Source organism: Salvelinus fontinalis, chromosome 33 (assembly GCF_029448725.1).
Source record: "Salvelinus fontinalis isolate EN_2023a chromosome 33, ASM2944872v1, whole genome shotgun sequence".
Taxonomy (NCBI): domain Eukaryota; kingdom Metazoa; phylum Chordata; class Actinopteri; order Salmoniformes; family Salmonidae; genus Salvelinus; species Salvelinus fontinalis.
Genome location: NC_074697.1, coordinates 16,325,392 through 16,352,778, shown reverse-complemented (window position 1 = coordinate 16,352,778; position 27,387 = coordinate 16,325,392). Strand labels below are relative to the sequence as shown.

At 43.5% G+C, this 27,387-nt stretch overlaps 1 protein-coding gene across 1 annotated transcript; it reads right to left on the bottom strand.

The window, feature by feature from the left end:
* Positions 1–826: 826 nt before the first annotated feature.
* Positions 827–27,026, bottom strand: LOC129831763 (serine/threonine-protein phosphatase 5-like). The gene is made up of 13 exons (XM_055895189.1): positions 26,899–27,026; positions 15,941–16,182; positions 13,007–13,154; positions 12,615–12,736; positions 12,063–12,128; positions 10,497–10,595; positions 10,058–10,163; positions 8,274–8,416; positions 4,783–4,870; positions 4,654–4,694; positions 4,334–4,512; positions 3,961–4,042; positions 827–2,320 (listed from the first exon to the last, which is right to left on the bottom strand). Exons 1-13 carry the CDS (start codon positions 27,002–27,004, stop codon positions 2,258–2,260), a joined length of 1,485 nt encoding a protein of 494 aa, XP_055751164.1. The 5' UTR covers positions 27,005–27,026; the 3' UTR covers positions 827–2,257.
* Positions 27,027–27,387: the final 361 nt, after the last annotated feature.

Below are 27,387 nucleotides of genomic sequence, written 5' to 3'. Positions count from 1 at the left end.
GTATTTACCGAGTTTTTTTTATATGCGGCATTCAACACATACTTCTGAGAACAGCTGTAGAACAGAACAATGAGCCAGATATTTCACCGGATGTGTAAATGTGAAGCATCCGGTTGACGTTTCCACTCCCTACCAAATATGGTTATGAGAGGAAGTCCAATGACTGGCAATGGAAGAAGCTGGAGTGAGACGGATTTTAGCCTACAATTCAAATCATGCTCATTTTCCCATCGATGAAACATTTAATCTTAATACGGTTTTCCGTTTCCAAAACTTTAAAATCCGTAACAAAGTGGACTGTGTTTTGTACTTTACCCTTTGCCAAAGTAAAAAACAACAACGTTGTTTTTGGAATGCAAGGACGAGTTTTTGCACACGCGCACTTCAGAGTAGGCGTTCCCTAACGGAAATATGCAAAATCATGCTAGAACGTGCCAATAGGATCTCACTAGATCGTCCTTGGCTCAGCCCACCGCATTGCTTGGCTCTGCCCACTATGATTCATTCTCTCCCATTGGAAACGACTGGCTCTGGTCTATCTTCAGTTACATATACACATATCTTTGGCTGTAGCGTCGTAAAAACTCATGTCTGTTGGTGTCGTTCTTGTAGCTCAGTGGTTGATATATGTCTAAAGACGGTAAACTATACTTGGCTGTTGGTATATGTAAAAAAAATAATAAAAAAATATATATATACTTGGCTGCATTAGCAAATATATTGGTAATTTCTTTTGAGATGGGTGGATTTCTTGACTCGAGAGACGAATTATCACAGACCCTGTGCACTGAAATTTCAACATAAATAATCATTCATTTAAAAAAAATCACTGGACTGGAATTTTTTTTATTCAATAACTTTTTTCCAAACATGTACACAGCATTAAATTTTAAATGATAATATATATATATACACACACACATACACTTCAGTGTATACCATTATCTTAAAAAGTTTAGGGCCAATATTGGGACACTGCAGCTGTGCGCATGAGAGAGAGAAGAAGGGAGGCTTGGCGTCTGGACGTCTGGGGCTATACATCCACACGACGGCAAAGTCACACTGGTGGACAAAACTAACAGTGGAGCGGGTTGAAGCATCACACTAGTGCTTGGCCTTGTAGCAAAGCAGGTCGGGAGAGAAGAGATATTGTGCAAGAGCTGCCGGGAGACAGGAGAGTGACACTACTGACTGAGCTGAAGAACAGCAACACCCCCCCCCCCCCCCCAACAGGTAGAGAGGAGTGGTGCAGCAGTGCAAAAACAACGGAATGAGGATCAGTTTTGTACATGTTGAATGTGAAGAACCTACAACATCAGACTACTAGTAATGAACAGCACCGTGCAGAGTGAGACTGGAGACAAACGACCAGGTTCTTCCCCCAAAAACACCTCGTTTTCTCCTGAAAATGCATTCCTAGCTACATTTTCTACACTCACTTTTGCCATACTGTAAAAAAATATTTAACTTGAATAAAACTATATTTCACAGGATGTATGAACCAATACCGTAGTATAGACATTCTGCTGTCACACCCCCCCCCCCCACCCCCCCCCAACCAGACACACTATAAACGGTGCAGCGGTTATGTATGTTTTACAGTAGCAGAACAGTCAAATATGATTCTTTACAGTTTTGCTGCCGCGTGTTCTTACAAAATCCGACAGTTCCGATCTTTCCAGTTCTTATTTAACCATACAGTACCAATACAGTATAATTCATAATTCTAAAATCACTACCGGGAATGAAACCCATCGATAGCCGGGAATGAAACCCATGTGTGGGACCAATATGGACAGAAATTAGGGAGAGATTTGAGTTTTCCAGTTTTAACAAAATACAAAAAAAAAAAAAAAAAAATGAACACACCCAGTTCTTGACTGTGCCGGTCAAAGATATACATCTCCCTTTCCACCTTAACTGCCATCACACCACCACGTTGTCTACTCTGAACGCAACAAGAGGGATTTCTGGGAAACCACTCCCCATTCCTTCCCCCTTGGTACTAAACCCTTCAATGTTTTCAGATCTTTAAAAGCGCTGACCCATCAGATGTACAAACATCAAAGAATTAAAAGGTCAAAGGGAGGGGAGGGGAGGAGAGAGGGGGGGGGGGGGGGGAACTACTGGGCGACAGGCTGGGAGAAAGGGATCCCATGGACCAGTGGGCCCACGGCATGTTGTGGTCTAAGGAAGGAGTGGTGGGTGTGGTCAGCCAGGAGGGAGGTGTCAGACTGAGCGTCGTGGGCGTGGTCTTCTACATCATCCCCATCTGCATCAGAGAGTTGGCGTACGCCATCGGCTTCACATTCGGATGAGGCTGTGGAGGAGAGATGGAGATATTTTGTTGGCCGTGTTTAACAAATAACGGAAACTTATTTTTCCCCCTCAAAGCTTAAGATCCTGGGGTCCCGTTCACACCTCGATCCCGTTCCCACCTCCCTTCCACCCTCTTCTGAACCAAGCCACTCTCTCTGCCTCACATTTTCTGAACAGCTGAAATAACAAATCCTGCAGCCATTTTTTTATTTTTTTATTTAACTAGGCAAGTCAGTTAAGAACAAATTCATATTTACAACACAAAAACTACCCCGGCCAAACCCGGATGACGCTGGGCCAAATGTGATGCAGCCTGGAGTCGACCCAGGTACTGCAAGGACACCTCTTGCTCTGAGATGCAGTGTCTATGACCACCGTGCCACTCCGGAGCCCATTTGAATGAACAGTCCCACAAATATGTATTGAAGGCTATACAACCCGTCTGTTTTAACCAATATTGCAGTTGCACGAGCAGGAAAGTCCCTACACAATACACTGTAGCAAAAGCCATCAGCATATTGTGTGGTGTAGGCTAATCTGTCTCCTATTGGTGATGCTAATCAACATAGTTATTCTGCTTTAGACTGTCTCCTATTGGTGATGATAATCTACATAGTTATTCTGCTTTAGACTGTCTCCTATTGGTGATGATAATCTACATAGTTATTCTGCTTTAGACTGTCTCCTATTGGTGATGATAATCTACATAGTTATTCTGCTTTAGACTGTCTCCTATTGGTGATGATAATCTACATAGTTATTCTGCTTTAGACAGTCTCCTATTGGTGATGATAATCTACATAGTTATTCTGCTTTAGACTGTCTCCTATTGGTGATGATAATCTACATAGTTATTCTGCTTTAGACTGTCTCCTATTGGTGATGATAATCTACATAGTTATTTTGCTTTAGACAGTCTCCTATTGGTGATGATAATCTACATAGTTATTTTGCTTTAGACTGTTTCCTATTGGTGATGATAATCTACATAGTTACTGCTTTAGACTGTCTCCTATTGGTGATGATAATCTACATAGTTATTCTGCTTTAGACTGTCTCCTATTGGTGATGATAATCTACATAGTTATTCTGCTTTAGACTGTCTCCTATTGGTGATGATAATCTACATAGTTATTCTGCTTTAGACTGTCTCCTATTGGTGATGATAATCTACATAGTTATTTTGCTTTAGACTGTCTCCTATTGGTGATGATAATCTACATAGTTATTTTGCTTTAGACTGTCTCCTATTGGTGATGATAATCTACATCGTCTAAAGCAGTAACTATGTAGATTATCATCACCAATAGGAGACAGTCTAAAGCAGAATAACTATGTAGATTATCACCACCAATAGGAGACAGTCTAAAGCAGTAACTGTCTCCTATTGGTGATGATAATCTACATAGTTATTCTGCTTTAGACAGTCTCCTATTGGTGGTGATAATCTACATAGTTATTCTGCTTTAGACTGTCTCCTATTGGTAATGATAATCTACATAGGAGAGTTATTCTGCTTTAGACTATGTAGATTATCATCACCAATTTAAAGGCCCGAAAGGTACTGTAACTAAGTAGATCTACTGTTATTGTAACGTTGGTTAGGGTTAGTATGTCAAAGTTATTATCAGATGTACTTACCACAGCAGTGAACTGGTGAAACTCTGGTTTGAGGTCTGATCCTCTGAGGTGGATGTACGCTCCCTTATTAGCCATCTGATCACTTGAGGGAGAGAGAGAAGGAGAGAGAGGAGAGAGAGAAGGAGGGGGGAGGAGAAGGAGAGAGCGAGGGAGAGCGATAGCGAGGGGAAGGGGAGAGCGAGGGGAAGGGGTGAACGAGAGCGAGGGAAAGAGTGAGGGGAAGGAGAGAGAAGAGAATACTTTTACTGTGATCTTAAATGTCTTTAGAGGGGTTGACATTTGAGAGTCTTACAATAGATATTGTTTAAATCTGGCAATGCAGAAAAAAAATCACTAAAGTTGGATTGAATAGTGAGTCTGTTGCACTAGTTACCAGTAGTTGGGCGCTGAGAAGACTGTGATGCACTTCCCTGAGTGTGTGACCTCATAACCCTCTGCCTTGACCTCGTGACTGCGGACAATGTAATCCAGCTTGTTCTGCTCCAGGAACCGCTCGGTGACGTCAGGACCAAACTGACAGCTCACACCTCGCTTAGAGACAGACCGCCCATTCTGAGGGTCGGGAGGGGGTAGAGAAAGAGAAAATAATTAAATAGACAGATGACATGATGCAGTACAGCTATTTAAACCATATTATATTATAATTATATTTTGGACAAGAGCGTATTTCTAGGACAGTGCTGGACACCAAACCTGTGGCTGTGGGTCTGACCAGAGAAGATCACACATTGGACCTAAAGAAAACAAAACAGTTGATTAAACAACACTTTTTAATTCCTAGGTCCTAAACGAGAAAGATATTGATTAATTGATCGCTCTTACCAGAGTCTGGGGGCTGTCTGTTCCTGTCGATCTTCCTCAGATCATCCAGCATCACTCCGTCCTCACTGAACAGCCCTCCGTGCATCACCTGACACAGACAGAACACAACTACAGACACTATTCTCAAAAAATGTCCAGTTTTACCATTGGAAGCCTGAAGGCCTCAGCATGCTTCGGTTAGGCTGACGCCCAGCAGAACTTGGCTAGTCGAACTGAACGACAGAGCTACATACTCTCTTAAAAGACCTTCGCTGGAAAAACGAGAAATAAGAAATAAAAGTATAGTATCGCAATAGTATCGTTTGTCCATCTTGAGATGCCAAAGCCATTATTCACTTCCTCAAAAAAAAGTCAGAATGGATCTAACTCAAGAAATCTGTCATTAATTGACGTTTTTTGCTGAAGAGATTTTTCACACAATTTTACATTTAACTTAGAAATTTGGTGCATAGTTTATCAATGAAAAAATGTGCAGGAAAACGAGTCATCTCTAACTGAATGGCAGACTTTATTGAAGAATCCCTACTGTTGAAAAATCACAGATGAAGGGACTTTTCTTCACAGACGAAAATCACAGACAAAGGGACTTTTCTTCACAGACGAAAATCACAGACGAAGAGACTTTTCTTGCCTCCAGAAAAATTGAGTGCCGAAACAGTCGAAAAAACCCTCACCGAAGTCCAAAACTCCACCCAACTGTTTCGGCTAGGAAGCATGTGGACGCCTTAACAGAGAACCTACCATGACTTTGCTGTTTAATACACCGTGTGAGGGCTGTCAGGGGTCAAAGGTTAGAGGTCAGGGATACCTAACAGGACTTCGCCGTTGATGCACTGCGCCAGAAGTTAGGGTTTAAAAGTCAGGGTTACCTACCACGGGAGAATCTCAATTGCATTAGTTCCTTTTCTTCGCCTCCCTCTCAAAACCCATTGGAGGAGAAGGTCAGAGGGGAGGGACCTGGCTGTCGGATGGTACCGGAGCACCGGCTCTCGTACCAAAAGGCTCTCGGATGTACCGGAGCACCGGCTCTCCGACCAACAGGCTCCGATACAGCTTCTAACCACAAGCCAGCTGCTACTCTGTTCTTTATTTTACTCTTATTATTATCTACCCTGATGTCTAGTCACTTTACCCTGCCTTCATGTACATATCTACCTCAAATACCTTATTATTATCTACCGCAAATACCTTATTATCTATCCTGATGTCTAGTCACTTTACCCTGTCTTCATGTACATATCTAACTAAAATACCTTGTACCTCTGTATACTGATCTGGTACTAGTACCCCCTGTATATAGCTCCAGTCTTGTGTATTTTAATCTGCATCGTTGCAAAGGGCAACACCAGTTGTATTCGGCTCATGTGACAAATAGCATTTGATTTGATTACCTCCCTGTTTGATGGTATACTACATGACCAAAAGTATGTGGACACCTGCTCGTCGAACAACTCATTCCAAAACCATTAATATGTTGTTGGTCCCCCTTTTGCTGCTATAACAGCCTCCACTCTTCTGGGAAGGCTTTCCACTAGATGTTGGAACATTGCTGCTATAACAGCCTCCACTCTTCTGGGAAGGCTTTCCACTAGATGTTGGAACATTACTGCTATAACAGCCTCCACTCTTCTGGGAAGGCTTTCCACTAGATGTTGGAACATTGCTGCTATGACAGCCTCCTCTCTTCTGGGAAGGCTTTCCACTAGATGTTGGAACATTGCTGCTATAACAGCCTCCACTCTTCTGGGAAGGCTTTCCACTAGATGTTGGAACATTACTGCTATAACAGCCTCCACTCTTCTGGGAAGGCTTTCCACTAGATGTTGGAACATTGCTGCTATGACAGCCTCCTCTCTTCTGGGAAGGCTTTCCACTAGATGTTGGAACATTGCTGCTATAACAGCCTCCACTCTTCTGGGAAGGCTTTCCACTAGATGTTGGAACATTGCTGCTATAACAGCCTCCACTCTTCTGGGAAGGCTTTCCACTAGATGTTGGAACATTGCTGCTATAACAGCCTCCACTCTTCTGGGAAGGCTTTCCGCTAGATGTTGGAACATTGCTGCTATAACAGCCTCCACTCTTCTGGGAAGGCTTTCCACTAGATGTTGGAACATTGCTGCAGGGACTTGCTTCCATTCAGCCACAAGAGCATTAGTGAGGTCGGCCACTGATGTTGGGTGATTAGGTCTGGCTAGCAGTCGGCGTTCCAATTCATCCCAAAGGTGTTCGATGGGGTTCAGGACATGACAGTCAAGTTCCTTCACACCGATCGACAAACAATTTCTGTATGGACCTCGCTTTGAGCACGGGGGCATTGTCATGCTGAAACAGGAAAAGGCCTTCCCCAAACTGTTGCCACATTTGGGGAAGCACAGAATCATCTAGAATGTCATTGTATGCTGTAGTATTGAGATTTCCCTTCGCTGGAACTAAGGGGCCTGAACCATGAAAAACAGCCCCAGACCATTATTCCTCCTCCACCAAACTTTACAGTTAGCACTATGCATTCGGTCAGGTAGTGTTCTCCTGTCATTCACCAAACCCAGATTCGTCCGTCGGACTGCCAGATGGTGAAGCGTGATTCATCACTCCAGAGAACCCGTTTCCACTGCTCCAGAGTCCAATGGCGGTGAGCTTTACATCACTCCAGCCGACGCTTGGCATTATGCATGGTGATCTTAGGCTTGTGTGCGGCTGCTCGGCCATGGAAACCCATTTCATGAAGCTCCCAACGAACAGTTCTTGTGCTGACGTTGCTTCCAGAGGCAGTTTGGAACTCGATAGTGAGTTTTGCAACCGAGGACAGACGATTTTTGCACGCTATGCGCATCAGCGTTCCCATTCTGTGAGCTTGTGTGGCCTACCACTTCACGGCTGAGCCGTTGTTGCTCCTAGACGTTTCTACTTCACAATAACAGCACTTACAGTTGACCCGGGACAGCTCTAGCAGGGCAGGAATTTGATGAACTGACTTGTTGGAAAGGTGTCATCCTATGACAGTGCCACGTTGAAGGCCATTTTATTTATTTATATATTTTATTTTTTACCTTTATTTAACTAGGTAAGTCAGTTAAGAACAAATTATTACTTTCAATGACGGCCTAGGAACAGTGGGTTAACTGCCTTGTTCAGGGGGCAGAACGACAGATTTTTACCTTGTCAGCTCAGGGGATTCAATCTTGAAACCTTTCAGTTACTAGTCCAACGCTCTAACCACTAGGCTACATGCCAACGTTTGGCAATGGAGATTGCATGGCTGTGTGCTTGACTTTATACACCCGTCGGTAACGAGTGAAATAGCAGAATCCACCAATTTGAAAAGTGTATTACCCAAATTCCAAGTTCAAAATGTGAATTTACTCATCTCGTCTTTACGGCTTCACAACTGGTAATTACCAACTTACCACATAGTTATAAACGCCCAATTACCTACCAGGACCTTGCCATTGATGCACTATGCCAGAGGTTAGGGGTCAAAGGTTACCTACCAGAACTTTTCCATTGATGCACTGCGCCAGAGGCAGCCACTGGAAGACCTCACTGAAGAGCGTAAACATCTGAGTGGTGTACTTGGCTTTCACCTCCCCCTCAAAACCATACATCTGGTTCATGTTGTCAGTCTCGTGGTTACCTAGTTACACAGGAACACATGGACCTTAGTTACCAACACAATTTACCCTTCGCTAAGCCCCACTCCCTGAATTATGGGCAAGCAATCGCAACGCTTCGACGGATAGCAACTGTGGTTGAGTCTAACACCTCGGACAAGGTCACATTGAAAACCCTTGGAAGCCAAGGATGGCTATGGCAAAACAGAAATGTCATTTAAAAAATTTATTGTTTAAAGGGTTAAATAATTTAACAGTGCACCAGAGGTACTTGCAACTACGATACATGAAATACAGAGCCTGTTGTGTTTTTTAGAATAATAGATTATACTGTTGTTGCATTTGTTAGCTAGCTTGTTAGCTAGGTCTCATTTAAAACGTTGCTAACGCTAGCTGGTTGGCTAGCTCTCATTGAAAACATTGCTAAGGCTAGCTGATTAGCTAGCGCTCATCGAAAACATTGCTAACGCTTGCTAGCTCTCATTGAAAACGTTGCTAACGCTAACTGGTTAGCTAGCGCTCATTGAAAACGCTAACCGGTTAGCGCTCATAGTTAATATTACTCATTGGCATGTAGATAAATTGGCTATTAGGAATATAACTCTCATAGGGTGTTGACAAACAATTTGAAAGCACTTGTTAACTCAAAAAGTGGTTAGTAGCTTTGACTGCATGCAGAGTGCCTATAGAGCCATCTAGTGGCTAGCTACACTACAAACTTAATTTGACCAGGTTCCCATAAAGCAATTATAATGACAGTTCACCACAACATACATGAGTCTCCTGATCAGCAAGGGGTAGTCTGTTAAATTTCATGGTGTATTAAAAGCACAGTTTAAGATCAATGTGAGGGGTTTTCTCCAATGGTTTGAATGGGGAATTGGTCTTCCTGGTAAAATGTTGACCAAGGTCACAAAAGTAACCAAGGGTGGCAAGGCTTAGCGAAAGGTCCATTACACATGGGTAATATAAACATTAGCAAAGAACTGGCCACGGATATACAGTGCTCTTAACTTCCTCTGTGAGCCTACTGACCTCTGAACTGGTAGAAGGAGGAGCCTACTGACCTCTGAACCGGTAGAAGGAGTCCGGGAGGAGCATACTGACCTCTGAACCGGTAGAAGGAGTCCGGGAGGAGCATACTGACCTCTGAGCAGGTAGGAGTCCGGGAGGAGCATACTGACCTCTGAGCAGGTAGAAGGAGTCCGGGAGGAGCATACTGACCTCTGAGCAGGTAGAAGGAGTCCGGGAGGAGCATACTGACCTCTGAGCAGGTAGAAGGAGTCCGGGAGGAGCATACTGACCTCTGAGCAGGTAGAAGGAGTCCGGGAGGAGCATACTGACCTCTGAGCAGGTAGAAGGAGTCCGGGAGGAGCATACTGACCTCTGAGCAGGTAGAAGGAGTCCGGGAGGAGCATACTGACCTCTGAGCAGGTAGAAGGAGTCCGGGAGGAGCATACTGACCTCTGAGCAGGTAGAAGGAGTCCGGGAGGAGCATACTGACCTCTGAGCAGGTAGAAGGAGTCCGGGAGGAGCATACTGACCTCTGAGCAGGTAGAAGGAGTCCGGGAGGAGCATACTGACCTCTGAGCAGGTAGAAGGAGTCCGGGAGGAGCATACTGACCTCTGAGCAGGTAGAAGGAGTCCGGGAGGAGCATACTGACCTCTGAGCAGGTAGAAGGAGTCCGGGAGGAGCAGCTTGAAGCCGAACAGAGTCAGAATAACCTCCAGGGAGAACGAACCACGGTCCACAAAGTCTCCATTAAACAGCTGTGTTATATTGTTAAGGGTTATCATGTACATTTGAATACAGTATTTAGTATTTGAATACAAACGCCGTTTTACTGCACAGGTCACCGTTTTACTGCACAGGTCACCGTTTTACTGCACATGTCACCGTTTTACTGCACATGTCACCGTTTTACTGCACATGTCACCGTTTTACTGCACATGTCACCGTTTTACTGCACATGTCACCGTTTTACTGCACATGTCACCGTTTTACTGCACATGTCACCGTTTTACTGCACATGTCACCGTTTTACTGCACATGTCACCGTTTTACTGCACATGTCACCGTTTTACTGCGACTGAGCAGGATACATAGGGGTTGGTCTCGGAGGGTAAGCCGTTCAGCTCAAAGATGTTCAGAAGGTCGTAGAACTGTCCATGTGTGTCGCCACAAATGGTTATCTTCTCTGTCTGTTGGGGAGGAGACAGAACAGGTTTAGACACAGGGACAGTTCATATGCTTTAGGGGATAAACGGACCACCGTGCTAACAGTCAGTATCTGGATAGTGTGTGAAATGCTTGATAAATGTATGTGATATCAACAGAGGGGTATATTTTCTGGGTGATTTAAATAGACTGGCTTTCACCAAGCTGCCCCACTCAAGAGAAAGCTTCAAACTGTAACTAGTGTCTGCAACCTGGTTCAGGTTATCAGTCAACCTACCAGGGTATTTACAAACAGTACAGGAATTAAATCATCAACATGTATTGATCACATATTTATTAATGCTGCAGACATTAGCTTTAAAGCAGTATCCAGATCCATTGGATGTAGTGACCACAATAGAGTAGCCATATCTAGGAAAACCAAAGTTGCAAAGGCTGGGCCTGCTTCTACACCTGCATTGCTTGCTGTTTGGGGTTTTAGGCTGGGTTTCTGTACAGCACTTTGAGATATCAGCTGATGTAAGAAGGACTTTATTAATAAATTTGATTTGGGCCTCATATAGTGTCTAAGAGGTCATACAATAAGTTATGTAGTGATTCCTATGTTGTTGATGTAAAGAATATTCGTTGGTTCGTGGTGTGTAATGAGGAGCAAACAGACACACTTGTGGCCTGCTGGAGGTCATTTTGCAGGGCGCTGGCAGTGCACCTCCTTGCACAAAGGCGGAGGTAGCGGTCCTGCTGCTGGGTTGTTGCCCTCCTACGGCCTCCTCCACGTCTCCTGATGTACTGGCCTGTCTCCTGGTAGCGCCTCCATGCTCTGGACACTACGCTGACAGACACAGCAAACCTTTTTGCCACAGCTCGCATTGATGTGCCATCCTGGATGAACTGCACTACCTGAGCCACTTGTGTGGGTTGTAGACTCCGTCTCATGCTACTACTAGAGTGAAAGCACCGCCAGCATTCAAAAGTGACCAAAACATCAGCCAGGAAGCATAGGAACTGAGAAGTGGTCTGTGGTCACCACCTGCAGAATCACTCCTTTATTGGGGGTGTCTTGCTAATTGCCTATAATTTCCACCTTTTGTCTATTCCATTTGCACAACAGCATGTGAAATTTATTGTCAATCAGTGTTGCTTCCTAAGTGGACAGTTTGATTTCACAGAAGTGTGATTGACTTAGAGTTACATTGTGTTGTTTAAGTGTTCCCTTTATTTTTTTGAGAAGTGTATATATATATATATATATATATATATATATATATATATGTTGTAGTCGACTACGGGCGTGAGGGCACACACTTGGTGTGTTGTGAATTCTGTAATGGTTTTTTAATTTTTTTATTGTATTACTGCCTTAAATTTTGCCGGGACCGCAGGCAGAGTAGCTGACAGGGATCAATAATTAATACAAAATCTGACAATTGGAGGACTAGACAGGATGAAGAGCAATACCAGGAAGTCAATATACATCACAGATGTCTCACCTCTTTTAACGTGATCTCAACTAGACTGGGTAGATTGGACAACAGCTCTTTGACTTGGATCAGAATCTGAAATGGATTTTATTAGGCAACACAAATACAGGGTTACATAAGGTTTCAAGCTGATGCTTAATTTTACCTGACAAGTACAGTAATATTACCGTATTGTTATAGGTGTACCTGATAACTACAGTAATATTACCGTATTGTTATAGGTGTACCTGATAACTACAGTAATATTACCGTATTGTTATAGGTGTACCTGATAACTACAGTAATATTACCGTATTGTTATAGGTGTACCTGATAACTACAGTAATACTACAGTATTGTTATAGGTTTACCTGGCAAGCACACTAATACAGTATTATTATAGGTGTACCTGATAACTACAGTAATACTACAGTATTAGGTGTACCTGATAAGTACACCAACGTTACAGTACACCAACGTTACAGTATTATTATAAGTACACGATAAGTACACTAATTTTACAGTAATATTATATCTGTGCCTGATAAGTACACCAATATTACAGTATTATTTAAGGTGTACCTGATAAGCACACTTTCTGTGCAGTTTCTTCTGGTCTTTGAAGCACTCCATCATCTCTTTCATGAACCTCATCGTCACCTTTCCTTCTTCCAGCTTCGGTCCTGTGTACTCGTCCTCAATCACTGCATGGGCGGCACAATCAGAATCAACCACATGTATACAGCCCATTTTACAGCAACATTTGTCACCAAGTGTTTTACAGTAACTCAGTCTTGAAGATCTTCATTTCAAAAACACTATGATGTATATAGGAGGTAGCCCATTATCTAGACATTCAAATTATATATATATATATTATTGAGATATATATAAGATATATAGAGATTTATAAATATGAAAAAAATTATAATCAAGTAATGAATACTAAAATATAATGATTACAAACTACTCACTCATGTTTTCGATGTCTAGGGAGTCCACGACCGATTTCTTGAGCTCGTCGCTGGCGATGGCTCTCTCGAAGGCTTTCTGTTTCACGATCTTGTTGCACTCCTGGTATTTCATCTTAGCGTCCTTATCGCTGGGTCGCACCCGCACGACCTAACCCCAACAACACCAGGCAAACACACACAGGGCAAAGGACTAGGGTCAGTCTCACACTTAAAACACTATCCCAGGTACCAGTACTACACAATGGTCACTACCAGGTCAGAAACGTCAGTCCAAAATTCAAAAAGAAAATAGATTTTACAGCCATGGTTTGGTAGTAAATTAATACAAAACACAGTTAGTATTTCTAGAAATATTTAATGCTTCTCTCCTCTCACTAAGGCTTCAGTACTAGCCCCCAGTAGAGACGGTTGCATCTGTATAGAGCAATATGTCCATGACACCAATACTCTAAATCTGTCTCAGTGACAGCCAGGCAGCCAGTGAGCAGAGCTCCCGGTTGCCAGAGCCTTGGGGTGTTTATGTCAACATGGAACAAAGACCAGCTGTTGATAAATTACCCCCCCCCCCCCCCCCCCTCATTGACCAAATGTAAATTTAAAATGGAACATTTCATTTGATGGATTGAACTTTTGATCGATTCACTGAACTGACCACAATTTCAAACAGAATCTAACCCTGGTAGTACGTGACTGCCTCGTCATTACACTGTCAAGGTAGAGACATTTGCAAGATGACATCTCAAACAGGGAGACTTTCTAAATTTTGACGACAGCCTCATTATTGGCTCCTCCCTTGTGACACGGCCACATTCTCATCTGCTGTCCTCATCTTAGTAATAATATAACTGTTACACGGGCCGTATACAGCGCTGGTCAAACCCGGTCATCTGGTAGGACGTCACCTTGTGATTTAGGTCACCTGTTGTTTTTTTTGTTTTTTTTGCGACTAACTTTTTGTCTTATTTTTTGTTGTTGTGAGGGCTTCAGATCACAATAATATTAGAAAGTACATAAAGAATTAAAACAAAAAAAGGGACAAAACACCAAAAATCTAAAATAAATAAATTAGGTGCCGTCTATTCATACCCCCCCCCCCCCATGTTGTGGGCATACACTACTTTTCAAAAGCTGGAAACGGCAGATTTTTTTATGGAATATCTACATAGGCGTACAGAGGCCCAATATCAGCAACCATCACTCCTGTGTTCCAATGGCACGTTGTGTTAGCTAATCCAAGTTTATCATTTTAAAAAGGCTAAGTGATCATTAGAAAACTCTTTTGCAATTATGTTAGCACAGCTGAAAACTGTTGTTCTGATTTAAAGAAGCAATAAAACTGGCCTTCATTACACTAGTTGAGTATCTGGAGCATCAGCATTTGTGGGTTCGATTAAAGGCTCAAAATGGCCAGAAACAAAGAACTTTCTTCTGAAACTCATCAGTCTATTCTTGTTCTGAGAAATGAAGGCTATTCCATGCTAGAAATTGTCAAGAAACTGAAGATCTCGTACAACGCTGTGTACTACTCCCTTCACAGAACAGCGCAAACTGGCTCTAACCAGAATAGAAAGAGGAGTGGGAGGCCCCGGTGCACAACTGAGCAAGAGGACAAGTACATTAGAGTGTCTAGTTTGAGAAACAGACGCCTCACAAGTCCTCAACTGGCAGCTTCATTAAATAGTACCCACAAAACACCAGTCTCAACGTCAACAGTGAAGAGGCAACTCCGGGATGCTGGCCTTCTAGGCAGAGTTCCTCTGTCCAGTGTCTGTTATTTTGCCCATCTTAATCTTTTCTTTTTATTGGCCAGTCTGAGATGACTTCTTCTTTGCAACTCTGCCTAGAAGGCCAGCATCCCGGAGTCACCTCTTCACTGTTGACATTGAGACTGGTGTATTTCAAATCAATTTGATGTTATTTTAAAATGGACAAATAAATGTGCTTTTCTTTAAAAAAACAAGGACATTTCTAAATGACCCCAAATTTTTGAACGGTAGTGTATCTATGCAAAAAACTAAGCATCATGGGTAAGTCATCTTATGTTTGTACATTTGTTTGTGGGTCCAAGGCACACATCGACAGTCAGCATGCATACTGGACATTGATATTCGATACAGCTATTCAAACTACAACTGATGAATTTAAACATGATTACATTAACTTATAATAAGGTTTAGTTGTTCTCTAATGAACGCTCTAGTGAAAGGACATTTGGCGATACCATGGTTACCATGCCGTTTGTTTCTTTAGTTTAAATTATCACAATTTGTTTCGGTAGAAACTCTATACATTTTTGTATCCAGAAGAATGACAAATAAATGTACTATTATTTTTCAACAAATTCTGGACATTGGATTTGTCTGCGTCAAGACTGACATTTCACCACCCTCCATCGTGGCTAAAGGATTAGAATGGAAATGTATTTGAACAATTATATTGGACAATTTAGCCACTACAGTAACTATTCCCATTTAAAAGTCACCTGGGGATTTACAATGATGTCATCTTCCTAAGAGTACGTTGAAGCTTCCTCTCCTGTCATCTTCCTAAGAGTACCTTGAAGCTTCCTCTCCTGTCATCTTCCTATTCCTAAGAGCTTCCTCTCCTGTCATCTTCCTATTCCTAAGAGCTTCCTCTCTTGTCATCTTCCTATTCCTAAGAGCTTCCTCTCCTGTCATCTTCCTATTCCTAAGAGCTTCCTCTCCTGTCATCTTCCTATTCCTAAGAGCTTCCTCTCCTGTCATCTTCCTATTCCTAAGAGCTTCCTCTCCTGTCATCTTCCTATTCCTAAGAGCTTCCTCTCCTGTCATCTTCCTAAGAGTACGTTGAAGCTTCCTCTCCTGTCATCTTCCTATTCCTAAGAGCTTCCTCTCCGGTCATCTTGCTTAGTGTACCTTTAACTCTCCCGTCTTGTCTAACCGTGTCCGGTCTTACCGTCTCGTAGTCTTTGAGCGCAGCCTTGAACTTGCCCAGGGCCATGTTGGACGTGGCTCGGCGGTAGTAACCCTTGATGTAGTTCTTGTCTATCTCCAGACACTTGGTGGCGTCGGCCAGAGCGTAGCCATAGCACTCTGTCCGCAGGTACGCCAGGCTGCGGTTGGAGAAGTAGATGGCGTTGGCCGGGTTGAGCTCCAACGCCTCCGTGTAGTATTTGATCGCATTGTCATAGTCTTTATCTAGAAAACAACATCACATACATGGTCATAGAATTCCTCTAGAAAACATCACAGTCGTTTAGATCGGAATCAGTTCCACTTACAAGGCTATAGTGGACTTTCTCTCGAGTCGCTCATCTTCAATAATATGCATTTATTGGCTTGTTGCCTGTCAAGGAACGGGCTTCTCAACTTGTCAAAGAAACCCGTGGAGTTGTTAATGGCGGTATTGAGAAAAGTCATAGAATAACGCAAGGTTCAAAGGTTGAACTGTAAAAATGTGTACCACTGGAAGACAAACCCACACATTAGGGAGTGTCTTTCCCTTAGCGGGTGGATTGATTGGCTACTTGATCAAGGGTTATCCTAGCACTGTGCTGCTGTGATATGGAAGCATTACGTTATCCTGGATTTCAAGTGCAATCCAACACACTGATGGGGTCCATAGCAGGAAAACAGTGGCTACAATAACTAGCTACACCATGGAAGCTCTAACCTGCCAGTGTAGTGTACCAGGGTACTGTAGTGTAGTAGTATTTACTATGGATGCCCCTACTCTTCCTGGGGTACAGCAAAAATAAGGCAGTTTATACAATGTTTTAAAAACATTACAATACATTCACAGATTTCACAACACACCGTGTGCCCTCAGGCCCACCCCTACCACATTCGTCATGGTTTTACATTTTTATTTTTTATTAAAGGTAAAAAAATGTTTTCAAAAGTAAAACTAAACATCCATGTTGCTCCTCTCTTTCCATGACGAATGTGAGAAGATAATACATTTCAGGTGCAGTGCAGTCCAAGTGTCTTTACTGTGGTTAAAACCCCATAGACAGCAGGCCTTGTGATAGCTGCTTCAGTACCCCATTATAGTACACTGTTACAGTAGAGTAACCCTGCTGCAGTACACTGGTTTAACTAGGCAAGTCAGTTAAGAACAAATTCTTATTTTCAATGACGGCCTACGGGGAACAGTGGGTTCAGGGGCAGAACGACAGATTTGTACCTTGTCAGCTCTGGGGATTCGATCTTGCAACGCTCTAACCACTAGGCTACGCTGCCGCCCCACACATCTTCTCACCCACCGCCCCAGAAACATGATGGTGAACGGTCCCCGATGTTTCACGTATTCACGGTGGTGTCATTTGACGGTGACATAATTTCCGTGAAAATATAAATATGCTTTGCTTTATCTTGGCCAGGTTGCAGGTGTAAATGAGAACTTGTTCTCGACTGGTCTACCTGGTTAAATAAAGGAGAAAAAAAAGTTTACCTGTGCAGTTTATAATTTGATTGTTCCCGCCCCCATGACCGGGCATCTGTAAAAGTAGGCCTGTAAAACTTGAAGAGGCGTGACACTGCAACATGAAGGTTTGAACAGAGATGGCAGTTTGAGCACACGCCTCCTACAGAGCTCTGCATACCAACGTTTGAAATAGTGAAAAGTGCATTTTTTTGAACTGCCAAATTAATGTTAATACTTGCTAAAAAAAAAAACACCAGGTTATTGAGGATTTAAGATGATATATTTTCCCAAAATGTCACAGCGCGCTGACAGAAAGAGAAGTCTTATGGCTAATTCCTCAGCTAGCAATGCTCAGGCATCCTCCAATGTCGTTACACAGGAAGCAAAAATGCTTTGATTGACAACTGCCACAACTATACTGGTCTGACAGACTATGACACTTACCGGGTCAGATGAGGATTTTCCTTCCTTGCCTATAACCCCAAGCAAACCACCAGCTTCCAAGAAAGGCATGTTTGAACCGGGCCCAGATGCCGCTGCCAATAATGGTGTCATCGCCACTCTTTCCAGTGCAAGGTGTGATGTCATTGACCAAATGGGCCGCTACAACGCAATCAAAATGGAGGGCTAAAAAAAAAAAAAAAAATTGAAATTAAGTTGACCGTGCATGTATGGAAATCGAGAATGTTAAGAAGAAAGTCTCCCACATCGAAAAGCGTTTCGAAAAGGAGGAGGGAAAGATGGACTTGTGTCAAAGAAGAATCGCGGAACTCGAAAGCTACTCCGGACGGTGAAATCTGAGACTGTAATGGAGTTCCCGAGGCGGATGGGGAGAACGTGAAGAGACCATCAAAGTCTGCCAAGCTATCCTACCTGAGGAGAAGGCTAGGCTAGCAGATGCTGTCGACACTGTACATCGCCTCGGGCACAAGAAGGCAGGGTGACACCAAGCCCAGAGGTGTCATTCTCCAGTTCACATCACGGATCTACAGGGACGCCACTTGGAAAGCAGCCAAGAAATCTACCTTCCTAACGCAACAATAACCTGCGGTTTGCTGAAGACCTCTCGAAAGCAGATGGAGAAAGGAGAAACTGTGGTCAGCCGTGGAAAAAGCAGGAAAAGCAACTTACTTCATCGGAGGGTGCGCCTTCATCAACGGATCCGAAATCAACCTTCCTCCTCGAGGACTGTCATGGACTGTGCCTGGTGGTCAACAGGCTACCTAGATAGCTACCTCTGATGTGAGCAGATCGCACTCCCGGCTCTAAGGTGATTTAACCTTCGTTCTAACTGCACAGGACTACTGGAGTAATGGATATTTACTATTTTATTTGTTCTCTCATTTCTGATATTTTACCTGCAGTGAGCAAGCTTGTTGTTTCTTGTTCTGTCAGTTATCTTTGTTATGCTACACTATTCTCACTCAATTTATCTCTATTTGGTGTGCAGCGCTGGTTTCTTTTCAATCTTACTCGATTTGAGATTGTTGTTTAGCTCGTAGTACTTTCTGTTCTATATTCCACTTTGACGTTGTCTATAGTTTCACTCAATGCCTGGGGGGTTAAGAAGTAATGCAGAGCCTCATTTTTTACCGCCGCTCTGGGCAATCTAAAGCGTGTACCGCCGCTCTGGGCGATCTAAAGCGTGTACCGCCGCTCTGGGCAATCTAAAGCGTTTACCGCCGCTCTGGGCAATCTAAAGCGTTTACCGCCGCTCTGGGCAATCTAAAGCGTTTACCGCCGCTCTGGGCAATCTAAAGCGTTTACCGCCGCTCTGGGCAATCTAAAGCGTTTACCGCCGCTCTGGGCAATCTAAAGCGTTTACCGCCGCTCTGGGCAATCTAAAGCGTTTACCGCCGCTCTGGGCAATCTAAAGCGTTTACCGCCGCTCTGGGCAATCTAAAGCGTTTACCGCCGCTCTGGGCAATCTAAAGCGTTTACCGCCGCTCTGGGCAATCTAAAGCGTTTACCGCCGCTCTGGGCAATCTAAAGCGTTTACCGCCGCTCTGGGCAATCTAAAGCGTTTACCGCCGCTCTGGGCAATCTAAAGCGTTTACCGCCGCTCTGGGCAATCTAAAGCGTGTACCGCCGCTCTAAAAGTTGATTAAGCGTTTTTTTCTCTTCTTCTTCTAGAAAATGTATTTGGTATCAGCGTTGCTGGCTTCATTAAAAACTGCTCATCTAATGGATTTTGGATGTCCTTGGTCTTATTTGTTGGAGGGCCTATACAAGATGCCAACTTCACCATATTATCCTGGAGGCATAGGTACACAGCCAGTCTCATTGTACAGTCCCACTTTGCGTGAATGATGCAGTATCTCAACTTTAAACAATCATATGTTTCTTTCTACTATGTGGTTGCATGAAACAGCGACCGCAACGCGAAACAGCGACCGCAACGCGAAACAGCGACCGCAACGCGAAACAGCGACCGTAACACGAAACAGCGACCGCAACGCGAAACAGCGACCGCAACGCGAAACAGCGACCGCAACGCGAAACAGCGACCGCAACGCGAAACAGCGACCGCAACGCGAAACAGCGACCGCAACGCGAAACAGCGACCGCAACGCGAAACAGCGACCGCAACGCGAAACAGCGACCGTAACGCGAAACAGCGACCGTAACGCGAAACAGCGACCGTAACGCGAAACAGCGACCGCAACGCGAAACAGCGACCGCAACGCGAAACAGCGACCGCAACGCGAAACAGCGACCGCAACGCGAAACAGCGACCGCAACGCGAAACAGCGACCGCAACGCGAAACAGCGACCGCAACGCGAAACAGCGACCGTAAAACAGCGACCACAACACGAAACAGCGACCACAACACGAAACAGCGACCACAACACGAAACAGCGACCACAACACGAAACAGCAACCACAACACGAAACAGCAACCACAACACGAAACAGCGACCACAACGCGAAACAGCGACCACAACGCGAAACAGCGACCACACAGCGACCACAACGCGAAACAGCGACCGCAACGCGAAACAGCGACCGCAACGCGAAACAGCGACCACAACGCGAAACAGCGACCACAACACGAAACAGCGACCACAACACGAAACAGCGACCGTAAAACAGCAACCACAACGCGAAACAGCGACCGTAACGCGAAACAGCGACCGCAACACGAAACAGCGACCGCAACACGAAACAGCGACCGCAACACGAAACAGCGACCGCAACACGAAACAGCGACCGCAACACGAAACAGCGACCGCAACACGAAACAGCGACCGCAACACGAAACAGCGACCGCAACACGAAACAGCGACCGCAACACGAAACAGCGACCGCAACACGAAACAGCGACCGCACAGCGACCACAACACGAAACAGCGACCGCACAGCGACCACAACGCGAAACAGCGACCACAACGCGAAACAGCGACCACACAGCGACCGCAACACGAAACAGCGACCGTAACACGAAACAGCGACCGTAACACGAAACAGCGACCGCAACACGAAACAGCGACCGCAACACGAAACAGCGACCGCAACACGAAACAGCGACCGCAACACGAAACAGCGACCGCAACACGAAACAGCGACCGCAACACGAAACAGCGACCGCAACACGAAACAGCGACCGCACAGCGACCACAACACGAAACAGCGACCGCACAGCGACCACAACGCGAAACAGCGACCACAACGCGAAACAGCGACCACACAGCGACCGCAACACGAAACAGCGACCGTAACACGAAACAGCGACCGTAACACGAAACAGCGACCGCAACACGAAACAGCGACCGCAACACGAAACAGCGACCGCAACACGAAACAGCGACCACAACACGAAACAGCGACCGCAACACGAAACAGCGACCGCAACACGAAACAGCGACCGCAACACGAAACAGCGACCGTAACGCGAAACAGCGACCGTAACGCGAAACAGCGACCACAACACGAAACAGCGACCGTAACGCGAAACAGCGACCGCAACACGGAACAGCGACCGCAACACGAAACAGCGACCGTAACGCGAAACAGCGACCGTAACACGAAACAGCGACCGTAACACGAAACAGCGACCGTAACGCGAAACAGCGACCGTAACACGGAACAGCGACCGCAACGCGAAACAGCGACCGTAACGCGAAACAGCGACCGCAACGCGAAACAGCGACCGTAACGCGAAACAGCGACCGCAACGCGAAACAGCGACCGCAACGCGAAACAGCGACCGTAACACGAAACAGCGACCACAACACGAAACAGCGACCACAACACGAAACAGGGACCACAACACGAAACAGCGACCACAACACGAAACAGCGACCGTAACGCGAAACAGCGACCGTAACGCGAAACAGCGACCGTAACACGAAACAGCGACCACAACACGAAACAGCGACCGTAACGCGAAACAGCGACCGTAACACGAAACAGCGACCGTAACACGAAACAGCGACCGCAACACGAAACAGCGACCGTAACGCGAAACAGCGACCGTAACACGAAACAGCGACCGTAACACGAAACAGCGACCACAACACGAAACAGCGACCGTAACGCGAAACAGCGACCGTAACACGAAACAGCGACCGCAACACGAAACAGCGACCGCAACACGAAACAGCGACCGCAACGCGAAACAGCGACCGTAACACGAAACAGCGACCGTAACACGAAACAGCGACCGTAACACGAAACAGCGACCAGGCTACCGCCTACCGCCGGACAGCTGCAGGCTACCGCCCACCGCCATTTTTTTTAAAGTTTACAGAGTTACCGTTTATATAAAGGAACTCAGTGGATTGAAATAATCCCGTAGACACTAATCTATTTACTTCACATGACTGGGAATACAGATACGCATCTGCTGGTCACATACCTTTCTTTAAAAAAGTAGGGACGTGGATTAAAAAAAAAACAGTTAGTATCTGGTGTGACCACAATTTGCCTCATGCAGCGCGACACATCTCCTTCGCACAGAGTTGATCAGGCTGTTGATTGTGGAATGTATTCCCACTCCGCTTCAGTGGCTGTGTGAAGTTGCTGGATATTGGTAGGAACTGGAACATGCTGTCGTACACGTCGATCCAGAGCATCCCAAACATGCTCAATGGGTGAAATGTCTGGTGAGTATGCAGGCCATGGAATAACTTGGGACGTTTTCCCCACTTCCACTTGCTTCTTCCATTGTTGCAATAATGCTGCAATTAGTTGGTTGTAATTTTGGGGAGACATTTCCATATATTTTTATTAGCTGCATGTGTGACATAACTCCACCAGTTCTATTTATGATATCATTTACAAAGATATACCTTATTAAAATAATGTTTTTTTAATGATCAATTAGTAGATTTGAGTTTAACCACAATATTTGTTGTATTATTTGTTCTGTCTTTCTTGGTGGATTAAACTGAAATCGCAAACAACTTTCTATGGCTTGTTTTAAAAATAACTATATTTTGGAGATTATTTCATTTTCAAATAACTGAAAGGGAGAGGTTGTAATCTGAGTAAAGGGAGAGGTTGTAATCTGAATAAAGGGAGAGGTTGTAATCTGAGTAAAGGGAGAGGTTGTAATCTGAGTAAAAGGAGAGGTTGTAATCTGAATAAAGGGAGAGGTTGTAATCTGAATAAAGGGAGAGGTTGTAATCTGAATAAAGTGAGAGGTTGTAATCTGAATAAAGGGAGAGGTTGTAATCTGAGTAAAGGGAGAGGTTGTAATCTGAATAAAGGGAGAGGTTGTAATCTGAATAAAGTGAGAGGTTGTAATCTGAATAAAGGGAAAGGTTGTAATCTGAATAAAGGGAGAGGTTGTAATCTGAATAAAGGGAGAGGTTGTAATCTGAGTAAAGGGAGAGGTTGTAATCTGAATAAAGGGAGAGGTTGTAATCTGAGTAAAGGGAGAGGTTGTAATCTGAATAAAGGGAGAGGTTGTAATCTGAATAAAGGGAGAGGTTGTAATCTGAATAAAGTGAGAGGTTGTAATCTGAATAAAGGGAGAGGTTGTAATCTGAGTAAAGGGAGAGGTTGTAATCTGAATAAAGGGAGAGGTTGTAATCTGAATAAAGTGAGAGGTTGTAATCTGAATAAAGGGAAAGGTTGTAATCTGAATAAAGGGAGAGGTTGTAATCTGAATAAAGGGAGAGGTTGTAATCTGAGTAAAGGGAGAGGTTGTAATCTGAATAAAGGGAGAGGTTGTAATCTGAGTAAAGGGAGAGGTTGTAATCTGAATAAAGGGAAAGGTTGTAATCTGAATAAAGGGAGAGTTTGTAATCTGAATAAAGGGAGAGGTTGTAATCTGAATAAAGGGAGAGGTTGTAATCTGAATAAAGTGAGAGGTTGTAATCTGAATAAAGGGAGAGGTTGTAAACTGAATAAAGGGAGAGGTTGGAATCTGAGTAAAGGGAGAGGTTGTAATCTGAATAAAGGGAGAGGTTGTAATCTGAGTAAAGGGAGAGGTTGTAATCTGAGTAAAGGGAGAGGTTGTAATCTGAATAAAGGGAGAGGTTGTAATCTGAATAAAGGGAGAGGTTGTAATCTGAATACAGGGAGAGGTGTAATCTGAGTAAAGGGAGAGGTTGTAATCTGAATACAGGGAGAGGTTGTAATCTGAGTAAAGGGAGAGGTTGTAATCTGAATAAAGGGAGAGGTTGTAATCTGAATACAGGGAGAGGTTGTAATCTGAATAAAGGGAGAGGTTGTAATCTGAATAAAGGGAGAGGTTGTAATCTGAGTAAAGGGAGAGGTTGTAATCTGAATAAAGGGAGAGGTTGTAATCTGAATAAAGGGAGAGGTTGTAATCTGAATAAAGGGAGAGGTGGTAATCTGAATAAAGGGAAAGAGGCCATTCTTGAACATGCGGTGAGACATTCTTACTAATCTGCTAGAGAACCAGTTCGGATTTAAGTATAACTTTTGTATGACTGAAGCCTTTAGTGAGAGGTCTAATGCTTTAATATTTAATCATTTCTGCTCTCCGAATTTATATTCATTTAATAAAACAGGCCCTTTTAAATATTGTCCAACTTGCCATTCCAAATAAAAAGATAGATATTTTTGGCTCATATAATTTAAATTAAACAGGTTTCTAGGTGTAGACACGGCCGTAAGCAAATAGGTAAACTGGGATATGACTAAAGAGTTAATCAGGGTAAACTGGGATATGACTAAAGAGTTAATCAGGGTAAACTGGGATATGACTAAAGAGTTAGTCAGGGTAAACTGGGATATGACTAAAGAGTTAGTCAGGGTAAACTGGGATATGACTAAAGAGTTAGTCAGGGTAAACTGGGATATGACTAAAGAGTTAGTCAGGGTAAACTGGGATATGACTAAAGAGTTAGTCAGGGTAAACTGGGATATGACTAAAGAGTTAGTCAGGGTAAACTGGGACATGACTAAAGAGTTAGTCAGGGTAAACTGGGCATGACTAAAGAGTTCATCAGGGTGATTTATCCACAACTAGACAGGTATTTTCCTTTCCATGGTAGCAAGAACTTATTTATTTTTGCTAACATTCTATGAACATGTACTGTAGTGAGATAATTTTTTCCCCTTCGGGATATGTATACCGAGTACGTCCACATCCCGTCACACCCTTTTAAATGGTAAACTACACGGTAATGTATTTTTTAAGTGATCCAATACGTAATATAGTATACGTACCATAATTTGGTTTTAATCCAGAGAGGTTAGATAATCTGCCACACCCGTCAGGTGGATGGATTATCTTAAAGACATTTAAGAGAAATCAGCTTCTTGTGCATATGGATCTGGGATATTTTATTTCAGCTCGTGAAACAAGGGAACATCAATTTACATGTTGCGTTTACATTTTTTTGTTCAGTGTATATGCAGGCGAAGGCATTTGATTGTAATAGTGTTGGCCCGTATAGGTTTTAGGATAAAAATACACCAAAACTGTCTTCACGGGCATGAGTGTTACACACAATTCTGAAACACAATACATATTTACACGTGATTTAACCTCAATCAAATGGTACTATGGCAGCCATATTGGATTTGAGGCTACATCCATGGTGGCAACCAAAGATAATCTGTGGTGTCCACTGACTTAATTACAAGGGTAGGGGCTAACGTTACAAAAAAGGAACCTTGGACAAAAAAAAAAACAATAATTCTAATTCCCGATGTCTGAGCCAACGCGTTTTCCTTAGATCCGATTACAATAGCCACAATATTAAAAAACAAACATGTGAAACTGTATGCATTTTTGTCAGGCAGGACCATACAGCACTAAATGAGAGGAAATCTGACTTGAAAAGGTGTCTATTAAAATTAGCCACCAAAAAATAAACGCTTAGATTCATTAAACATAATTCATAGTTGATATTATGTTTACAGGTGTATATTTCAAATATGCACCAGAAATATCCTAACGCTGTTTGTTTGTGTATATAGGACAGATAACAAATTACTTGAGTTCCACATTTTAACAATATCAGAACTTTCAATATTGGGTTACATGATCGCCCCTCCAGCCAGGTATTATTCTGTATTTTCTTTACCTTTTTCACAAGGAGAATATAAGTACCTATGTTGGAAATGTTTACCACACAGAGACATTTAGGAGCACAACGAAAAATATTTTAGTTATTAAAGCTAGAATTCACTGGTGCTCGTAAATAAATAAAAAATAAATAAAAAAAGGCGCATATGCGAGTAAAATGGTCGCACTGTTGAGTGCCCTGGGGGTGTGTCACAATAGCTATCAATTTAACCCCCTTTGAAGGAAAATATTTTTACACAACCATCCATTTCATAAATGGGAGACATTAGGGATGTGAAAAAATATGTTTGTGTTTTGTTCTACCGCGGCTATGGGGTCTCTCGATTTGGGGGCCTTGCCACTTTCCTATAAGCTAACTTTAGTAGCGATGTGATTTAAGGTATTATGTGCAAAGTGTATGATCTCGTGTGAGACAGTGGGGTTTTTTTCAATCGGAAAATATGTGTCAAATTGCTAAATTAAAACTAAAACAGTGAAATCATGTTGTTTTCTAACGAACAGTAACTAGCTAGCAAATGAATGACTTGACATGGCCTGTCTGCACGCACCAGTGTGATACTGACACAATACCGACTTGTTTAGCGTGAAAGCCATCTAGAAAATTCTGGTTGGTGTCATCAACATTAGTTACGACATACTGGATAATAACAATGATCAATATTACATGGAATATAAAATGGATCGGTTTCTGTTTTCAAGAAGAACCAAGTTGCGACGACAACACAACCACACGACTGTGAGGCACGTTTTCACAAGTGTGTTAGCGGATTTGCTAACTAGCATTGCAGCAACTGTCCATTGCAGCAATGCGCCGTTTAGCTAGCTAGCTGATAGCATAGCAACCGGCTCATGTGTGCTAGACAAATCCACCGTTGTTGCCCATATGAAGGACACTGAATTTGGATCATTACAGACTTTGTCCAGATAGATTGAAAGATAACATTAATCTAGAACAACTTTACAGGGTTGTCATATTACCTTTAAAGCAATTATTCGCCTTCTCCTTGAGTTTCTCTGCCTTTTTATCTCCCTCCGCCATGTTCTCTCTGCTGCCGCTTGCGGATGTTGCCGTATCGTTCGCCATTAACAGTACAGTCGCAAAGTGCGCACGTTGCAGTCCTATGGTCGCAAACTACAATTTTCCACTGAGCCCTGATCTCGGGTCAGTTTTCAATCGCTCCACTGAAGCGTGAACTGTCTGTGGTAGCAGAGTTGTCCTAATTTGAAAAAATTAAATAACCATTGACACTAGGTTTTAACAGAAATAAGCAGATTTATTTTTCATTTTTAACTATGTTCAACTGAAAGAATAAGTAATTCGTCTACAAAGAAGGGACATTGGAATTGCTTGGCCAAATTTCACATACACTGTTGCCATCTGTCATTTCATGTTAATTTAGAATAAAACAACAAGCTTTACTATTCTGTATAGAGAACCTATGCTGGCTCATTATTAGGCCATACAGA

Excerpts from the sequence above, each read along its gene's own strand:
- LOC129831763 (XM_055895189.1), bottom strand. The coding sequence starts at position 27,004 with ATGGCGAACGATACGGCAACATCCGCAAGCGGCAGCAGAGAGAACATG. Across the intron at positions 10,164-10,496 it reads CCTCCGAGACCAACCCCTAT|CTGTTTAATGGAGACTTTGT; the intron begins GTATCCTGCTCA and ends AATATAACACAG. Across the intron at positions 8,417-10,057 it reads CTCCTTCTACCTGCTCAGAG|GTAACCACGAGACTGACAAC; the intron begins GTCAGTATGCTC and ends CTGTGTAACTAG.